Here is an 8,862-nt window from a genome sequence, read left to right as displayed (position 1 = left end):
GTGGATAATGAGCAGTGTTTGGAAAAGCTGCAATCTACCTCAAGCCATTTGTAGCATGAATCACAGCATGTTTAGTTTTAATTACACACCTACTTTAATAATAGCATTATAATGCGCCTTAGAAGGTACTGCCCTCCGAGTAAAATGCCATGAATTTAGATTTTACAACTGAAACTGACATTTTAAATATTGAGTCTAGAAATACATACAATAAACTAAACAAATCTAAAGGAACATCTATAGCCTATGTTGCCAAATCATGTTAGGATGTCGTCCAAATGTGCACTGCTGTAAACTCTGTATGATAAATGCCTTTCTACAGGATGACACATCACATTACAAACAATGTTCGAAAGGACATTTTGGTATTTTGTTTCAAGTTAACTGAAACCATAAAGCATGAAACGAGACCCCAGCTTTGTAATCCACACTGTGCAATATATCATTAATATGCTGCAATGTTACCCTCAGGAATGCCATGTTTGTGGGTGTCCTACCCCAAGAAGTCAATTGAAGAGACCCAAACCTTGTCATTACAATTCCAATGATAATGACAGCTTTGAAAAGCTCAGGGTTATTTCAGTTTTCTCTCCTCACTGTCATAGTAATTACCTTTAAATTTAGTCTTCAAGCTCTGTTGATGATGCCAGCGCTGTGAATGACCCTATATGATTCAGTTTACAGAAGCTACACCCAACACTTTTGTGATATTTACTTTCTTGTTTGATGAATAATCAACACTGGACACTCTCAGGCTTCTGCACAAAGCTGAACAAGATAATGGAGACAATTCTGTGGTTTCGAGCTTTAATTATGACCTACGCTACCTTACATTGTTTTTTTTGGATTAAATTCTTGGAAGATGTAAGCCAATAGCATTAAGGTTGATCTCAGTGGTTTCCCCATAACTTTAGAAAAAGCACTGTGGGGATGGCAAAGACTAACACATAGTTCTTTTCAGGACAACCTGGACAATGCTGCTGATAAGAGCCGAATGTTTTTCATGTCATCATGTGGGAGGAGATCATGTGCGAACAGATCCTGTTTGATGGAGCCCAGCAGAGAAGACTGTAATTACAAGAGAAGTGAGAAAGCGTGTCAGTCAGGAGGCTGTTGAGCAGAACAGACATCTGTATTTTATCTCCCAGAGTGATGGGTTGATAGATTAGAACCTTTTGGCAGGAGAAACACACATTTTCCAAGAGGATAGACATAAAACCAAACCCTGCAACCAAAGTTAGAAAAGCAATAGGTGATGATATATAAATGCAAATAAGGAAAAGGGTGTTAGTTACAACAGTCAATCCAACATGATTTTTTACGTTTTTTAATAGGGTTATAATTAAGGATTTGCTGTTGGTCCGTGACTCATATATTTGTAATAAAAGAAGAAATGTAATACACCACTGGGTGTAAGACTCTTTGTTGGACATCACCGTGTACTGGGACATTTTGAGGGACATTTTTTTTTACGTTTACTGACTTAATAATTGTTCTTCATTGATTTATTTTTGTTTAATGTTGGCTTATTTGTTGTGATAAACTCATTTAAACTTTATATAGATGTGAATAATGTACTTTTTCATTCTGTTATGTTTATTATTATTGTTATATCAATATAATCCATTATCTTACTGTTACACACTTGCTTTTATATTACATGATACCTGTACATTGCTAATTGTTTCATACCTGTGCATAACTGTGTATACAGGTTCACAATATAATTACTGCCAATAATCATCTATGCCATCTAAGTTCTACATCCATACAACAAATGATACAGTATATAATAAACAAACTTGCACTAACCATGTAAGCCTACAGAACACATGTGCTTTTTACATACATAAACACAAACATACATAGGTTACATAAAGATAATCACATCAGAATGGGCATACAATACCAAGCAAACAAACTTAAATAAGTCTCTGTGTGTATTAAATATATATTAGTTTGCCTATAGGGTTACCAGAGGTCATATAGCAGAGAAATGCAAACCTTCACCCGGGTTACAGCGTCTCTATGGCAACAGCACCACACAAACAAGTGGGCTGCACAGGAGCTCGGTACCGTTAGCCACTCTCTTCCTGGACTAATTACCGAGCCACTTCTTCTCCCTTTTGTAGAAGGGAGGTGTTTTCTGTGCTATCACAGTAGCCATTTAAAACTAGCAGCAATGACGAAGAAGAAGGTCCCCAAAGTGAAGAGGGCGAAAGCCGGGTAAGTGCGTAACTTGGGTGTATGTGTAGGCTACACGTTGTAGGCCTACTGCATTAGCGTTCAAAACTCCAACTACACTTTTGTATTTTGTCACAGAAAAGGAAAGAAAGAAAGCAAGCATGAGTCAAAAGCGGACAAAGAGTCTGACAGTGAAAAAGCCAAGGCCAACGCTGGGCTGTGGGAGCTGAGGTTAAAGGTCACCGAACAGTCGCTCGTGGAGTATCGCGAGGCCTGCCGGAAGTTAGCACGCGCAAACGAAGAGCTCACCAACCAACTGTATCGCGCAGAGAAAGACTCCATCGATATTACTGGCTTTCTGAAGAAACAAGATGCTGCTAAAGCGGAGAAGGTCATAAAAACACGTTATTTATGTTTGTAAAATAAACAAGATGAATGATTAACAATGTTTAACTGTTTTTAATCTGACTCATTTTGACAGATCAACGTGCTGCAGAGAAGCCTCAAAAATCAACAGGCACTTGCACAGGGGGAGCAAAACAAACTGGTGAGTTCATTTTTTTTAAACGGTCACAAAAAAAGATAAGCAATTTTAGCTTACACCAAACATGCTGTAGCTTGCTTTATCATAGCAGAATATGACATTGTTGTAATTTACTACTTTGAGCTACTTAAAGTAGTACAAATGTGCTGCGCTGTGTCTTAACAGCTGTCTTGTGTGCAATTATACTGGCATTCATTATGTAAGAAAACAACAACCAAACAAAGCAGCCATAAAACAAAAGAACAAACCCTGACATTCCGACTTACTGGGTCTCTAATGCTATTTGAATCCATGCTAGTGGCCACAGAAGAATTAAAAGTGCTTGCACAGGGAAAGGGAGTCACACTGCTGCTGGTCCTGATGTGTTAACCATCCATCAAAAGTCACACTTATCCTTACTCTAACAGTGTAGGTTGCGTAATATACAACAAAGGAACTTATTTTGACTCCATGTATCCTTACTGACCCCTGCTGCTTGTTGGTAAGAAGATCAAGCTATCAAACTGACATGACAACGTTCAAGTGGCTTTACTGGACAAAAAGGCTTCAAAAAACTGTTGCTACTTTTGCTAGCAGCTGTTTTCCATTTTCCAACTCTTACTTCATGCTGGTAAAATTGAGTCCAATAAGCTTCTGAGAAGGAAAAAAGAGGCACGGTCTGGACCAAGTTGTAACATCCCTATTTTAGACATGTATGGAACTGTCACATATGTCCAATAAGGGGGAAATAACACTGTAATGTGGTTGACCCTCAACACGTGGCTTCAAGGCTCGCAGTTCACAGCCCTTTTCTCATTTTGAGGTGATAATAGGGTTCATCTTGAAAATTGACTTAGCTAACAAAGAAGTTCAGTGAGCATGACCGCCTGGCTTTTGTCTCAGGAGAGACAAATTCAGCAGTAGTGTAATGAAATTCCGTCAGCCAAATAAAAAAAACGGTATACTGCACGCCATGAGAAAAAGACAGAATGCATGCAAGACTAATCCCTTTTAACTCAAAACGGGTGCATATTTTGGGGTAGGTTGACCATTCGGTAGATCACACACACTGAGAATTGCTTATGATGCAGACCGACTTGCATCATGATTGGCGCATTGGTGTAGATTAACATACAAAGTTATGTGAAGAATAACGATTAGGCCTAACGTTGTAATCAGAGGGATGAAAACCTCTAATTTAGTCGTCATGTACATCCACCCACGTTTGTGGGTGGATGTTTTTCTAGGCTCTCATGACTTTGGTCATTTTGTCACATTTTTCTTCAGACTGGCTTTTCCACAGTAGCATCTTGAGGTATTCAGCTTGACTGGTCTGTGCTTAAGTTGGTTGGCAAATGGGTATGGCCTGTGTGAACTCTGGTATGAAAGTATTTTCTTTCCTTACCGATTCAAACTGCACTTATGGGAATCTTACTGAAGCACTAGCTGGGTTTTCCTCACAGTTAAAAGGCTTAGTTGTAACACCCATCCAGCTTGGTCACCACCAAGTAAATGTTAAAACGAGGTGGAGCGCATCTTAATTCACAAAATGACTTTTCACAGATGTAAAGTTTCAGTTGTTCAAAAGTGCAGATCTTATCAAGTTTTGGTTTATGCTTTTCGGGTGTTGTTGATTTATTATCCAGCTTTTTCTTTTAACTGTGCACAGATATGACAATAGTAATTGACAAAAATGATGTTAAAATCACACATTTTTCATTGAAATATGTTCTAGCGGAAGGACCCCTCATCAAATGCACCCATGTCTCATCTTTCACAAACTTCCGTAACACACTGTTTAGTATTTAGATGAGCAGCTGCATTTTGAGGGTTAAGGCATGCATTTAATACTGTTGCTATAATGAATCTATATGATTGTTTCTAACAGGTTGATGATTACACGAGGCAAATCAATGAGATGAAGGAACTGTTCAGAAAGAAGTCCAGTGACTTTAACATGATCCAAGATGGGATGAAGACAATTAAGGAGTTTGAGAAGAGGAAAGCACAGATGGAGCAGGAGCTCAGTGATGTGAGGAAAAACACTTTATAGACTTTTCTATTCAAAGCAGTTGTTCCATTTGTTAATGCTACTAATAACAATAAAACATTTCTTTTTTTAGATTAGAGAAAGCATGGATCTTTCTGACAAGAAGCACAGGGAAAACCTAAACAAAGTGGAGTGCAGATTCTTCAAAGAAAAGGTGGGTCGAGTCTAATGATCCTACTCTGATCGATTTGGAAAAAACAGTGAAACAAAAGTGGTTTAAAAATAATTTGTGGAGACCTGGCCCACTGTTCATGGACAGATGACAGAAGATGTTATCCCAGGTGGAACAAGAAGTGATTTGTTTGCCAACTTGCCCGCAGGATCGCCTGGAGAAGGAAGCAGAGCGAACGATAGCTGTGGTGGTGGAGAGGGCCCACAATGAAGCCATTGTGTGAGTGTGTGTTTCCGCTTCCCCTCTCACGATCTAATTTTATTCTTTAAACTGCACTTTCGTGTTCTCAGAACTCAAAGAAAAAAAAATGTACTCACACAAGTGTTTATGTGTGTAAATATATATATAACTAGGACTAATGTTATTTCCTTGACCACACCGGTTGGTCATGTGCAGATAGTGTACATCACCGCAGCCAATGATCACATCTCCATCCCAGAGGAGAGTGTAATGTGTGTGGGGAAGCCCAGCGTTTATTACTTTTGAGGCCATAGGATGTACATTTCACCTCCGCTATGTTTAGTCAATTTTTTACAGCTCATAAAACATCAACATTGATACTGGTGTGGTGCGGTGCGGTGCTGCCGCTCTGGTCTTAGTGTCAGTAATTGATTTAATTTTGAACACACCCAGCTTGTCTTAAAAAGTCAAGTACATTGACCAACGTTTATGAAGAGGAACCAAATATGTGCAACATGTTTAAAAATCTTCATATTAACACCAGGACAATTATTTCGTTTTTCCATTACTGCACATATTTTATTCCAATTCTATTTCTACGATTTCAGTCATATTCAATGTAAATACTGCTATATTTTACTATATTTGTTTAATGTTAATATAGTTATCTTCAAATAGTATTCGATCTGTGTTTTTAACTGTTGTTTTATTTGTATGTATGCACCACAACACCAAGTCAAAATCCTCGTATGTGTTAGCCTACCTGGTAATAAACCTGTTTATGATTCTGATTGAAATATCTTTTGGCGTGAAATAAAGATTTGTCAAAGGCTTTTTCTGTTTGTATCTATATAGGCAGTTGGACGATGCCTCGCGCTCTGTGTTTAAGGAGAACGTCCGTCTGAATGAAGCTCTGAAATATCACATAAAGGAGGCAGAGGACCTGCACGCTTTGACACGTTCAACGGCTAAGGAAAAGGCCTCCCTGGAACTGGACAAGGTATGTTTGAACCAAAGGATAGCAAACAGTTGTGTAACTATTAAGCCCCGGCTGTCCTTGGATAGAGGCCATTCATATCCATAAACTCATATTTTAAAATCATTTCAGCTATGAAACACTATTCAGACCTGTGCAGAATATATTTCAGGTGGTTTTCCCCTCGTGTTGTTTACTTGTGCTGACCCTGTGTATTTTGCTTGTGGTCCGTCTCCCACCCCCCCCCCACCCCACCTTCTGACTACTACCCAGCCTCTCGGTGGTCAGTGGTTGTGGCGAGTTTCCACTGGGGTATGGGTTCAAATTCAGTGGCTTCTCCCTCGCAAGCTTCTGGCACTGATTTCTTTAGACAAATAAATATTGGGCACATTAATCTCCCCCCCCCCCGATGATGACAGTAAATGAAGGTTTCAAAATCCACTATGCTGAAACTTAGGCCACTCATGACAGCACAGGCGAGCACACAAACCATAATCTGTTTAAGATCTATGTTGGCATGGAAATGAAAGTCAGCTTGGTGTTCATGCATTTCACTACTTTGCTCTTCTGTCTACTCATGCAGAACGTGTTTGAGTTGACGGTAAAGAGAAACGCAGCTCAGATGGAGGCCCAAAAAAAGGAGATATCCAAGCTGAGGGCTAAGGTGGCTTCACTGGAGCATGCCCTCGAGCTTAAAGCTGAGGAACCTGAGATACAGGAGGAGGAGGAGGAGAAGGCTCTGGTCACCATTCAGGCCAGCCAGGTAGAACTAGATAAGCTGCAGAAAGTGCTTCACATGCGGGAGAGGGAGCTGGGGCACGTCAAGCGGCTGGCCAGCTCCATCGTGGATCAGCGCACAGAGCTGGAGCAGTTCTTCCATGAGGCTCTGGCTCAGGTGAAGCAGGAGATCATGGCCAGCAGGCAGCAATACAAAAAGGAGGCACTACAGGCTTATCGCCAGAGGCTAAAAGAAGCCACAGCAGGAAAGCTAAAGTTCCCACCCATCCGCACCTTCCATAAAGGACCTCACAGTACCAACTCTGTCTATTCAGACCTGGAGGCGGCTGCAAGGTGGTAGGTCCCCTTCTCATCATTTCAGTGACCTAGCTGTGTCTTTGTGATATTTTTAACATCTGATGTTTGTCAGTGGTCATCTCACAACAACATGATACATTTTGTTCAATTAAAGTCAATGTCATCCACCTGTTTTCAAGGACCCATCAACCAGACAGCAAGGTTGAAATCTCAGATCTCACTTGGGAGCAGAAGGAACAAGTGCTCAGGCTTCTCTTTGCTAAAATGAATGGACAGAGGGAAAGGTAATAAAACGCTCCAATAATTGTATTATGTTTGGCAAAATCCGTGCTCCGCTCGGGTTATCACTCATTAACTTGATCCTAAATAATATTCTATAATCCACTTGTAATCCCTGAAAATGGCCTTGTGGATAAATTGCCTCAGAAGAACAAAGCGCAGTGACACCAAGCAGAAGCTCTGGCTGAACTTCTGGTGACTCCGCCCTCTTTTTAATGTTTTAAACAGCCATATTCTCAGCAGAAGAGGATACCATAAAACATCAGTTAGGCTTCGACCAATTTTCTTTTCCATCCAGCTGCTTAAAAAGAATGAAGAAAGAGTCACAATAGTAAAAATAGGCCCCGCCACAGAGTCGTGTGCTTGGAAACAAACATCTGTTCACGTCCATTTGCTTTCAGCCTATTGGCCCCTCTTCACGTGCACTTGTTTATTTTGTTCTTTGAGCGCTTGTGGTTAGCGAGCAGCTGGTAACATGATTTTCAGAAAGGAGTGTGCAGGGGAGCTGGATGTATCGGGGTAGGGCAGGCAAGAGAAGATGTGTATTCATGTTACCAGTGGTCTGGCACCTAGTCCTGCAGAATAACAGAACATTTGGTGACCAAGTCAATGTGTATTGTGTTGACCCAGTCTAACCCCGTTTCCAAGACGGGCTGCAGGCCTGACTGAATAGACACCAGTGTGCTAAAACATGACTTTTTCACTGAGGGTCTGTGTTTAACTGCAACTCTGCATTTCCCCGATAGGAAAGACATCCAACATATGGCTTTGTCTGCCTCCTCCGAGAAGAGGAGCCTTATTGCCAGCGATGCTGCCGGGTAAGACACCAAAGGAATGTACGGGAATAAAAACTTTACCTCATACTTGCAATTGTAAAGCCTGTGCAGGTGTATTGGTGCCACATTCCATGTTTAGCTTAAAAAGCATTGGCTGTGAGAACACGAGTGCCTACGTGTGATTTTATCAGAAATGCACTTCAGCTTTACTTAACGATGACTGTCTTCCAGGATCAGAGAGGATCTCTCCCGAGCAACCTTCATCACCCAGGGGCCCGAGCCCGCTCTGCCCCCCAACCCCCTGCCAGATATACACACCACATGACCTCAGAGTGGCCTCTACATGGCACATCACACTCTGGATTGTTTGCGTCCATGCTTCCCACAGAGTGTCAATCGTGTGTAGTACAATGGGAGTTGTTTGTTTGTGCTAATTATAAATATCTTACCATGCATGTATATATGGCCTGTGAGTACTCGTTCATACATGGAGGGTGTTTGAATTCTGTCACAACACATTTAGAAGACAAAACACAGTGCTCATACCGAAATGTGCATCAGATAAAAACAATCATAGGAATACAAAGCTGTGTCCATGGCAACCTTCATTTATGGTATAACACTAAAGTTTAATTTAGTTTACAAAGCTTTAATATCTGTGTTGTATTTAAGGAAATGACATGGCCT

General features: G+C 40.7%; 1 protein-coding gene across 3 annotated transcripts; it reads left to right on the top strand.

Annotated features, from left to right (window-relative positions):
* The first annotated feature begins 2,033 nt into the window (after nucleotides 1–2,033).
* Nucleotides 2,034–8,795, top strand: si:ch211-163l21.10 (basal body-orientation factor 1). 3 transcript variants are annotated; one of them, XM_034222295.1, is made up of 11 exons: nucleotides 2,034–2,226; nucleotides 2,323–2,575; nucleotides 2,666–2,731; nucleotides 4,596–4,739; nucleotides 4,831–4,911; nucleotides 5,078–5,148; nucleotides 5,965–6,109; nucleotides 6,669–7,156; nucleotides 7,300–7,404; nucleotides 8,146–8,217; nucleotides 8,407–8,795. In XM_034222295.1, exons 1-11 carry the CDS (start codon nucleotides 2,183–2,185, stop codon nucleotides 8,498–8,500), a joined length of 1,563 nt encoding a protein of 520 aa, XP_034078186.1. In that variant the 5' UTR covers nucleotides 2,034–2,182; the 3' UTR covers nucleotides 8,501–8,795. The 3 variants fall into 3 exon arrangements, with proteins under 3 accessions (XP_034078186.1, XP_034078185.1, XP_034078187.1); XM_034222294.1 differs by having other exon boundaries at nucleotides 6,669–7,159; XM_034222296.1 differs by having other exon boundaries at nucleotides 6,669–7,159; nucleotides 8,146–8,235; nucleotides 8,407–8,521.
* The last annotated feature ends 67 nt before the right edge of the window (nucleotides 8,796–8,862 follow it).

This window comes from Gymnodraco acuticeps, unplaced genomic scaffold (assembly GCF_902827175.1).
Source record: "Gymnodraco acuticeps unplaced genomic scaffold, fGymAcu1.1, whole genome shotgun sequence".
Taxonomy (NCBI): domain Eukaryota; kingdom Metazoa; phylum Chordata; class Actinopteri; order Perciformes; family Bathydraconidae; genus Gymnodraco; species Gymnodraco acuticeps.
The sequence above is the reverse complement of the archived record's forward strand: the minus strand, read 5'-3'. Positions and strand labels throughout refer to the sequence as shown.

Bases quoted from the DNA above. Each gene is read 5' to 3' on its own strand.
- si:ch211-163l21.10 (XM_034222294.1), top strand. From the start codon at position 2,183: ATGACGAAGAAGAAGGTCCCCAAAGTGAAGAGGGCGAAAGCCGG. The intron at 4,740-4,830 runs GTGAGGAAAAAC...TTCTTTTTTTAG, and splicing joins TGGAGCAGGAGCTCAGTGAT to ATTAGAGAAAGCATGGATCT. The intron at 7,405-8,145 runs GTAATAAAACGC...TTTCCCCGATAG, and splicing joins ATGAATGGACAGAGGGAAAG to GAAAGACATCCAACATATGG.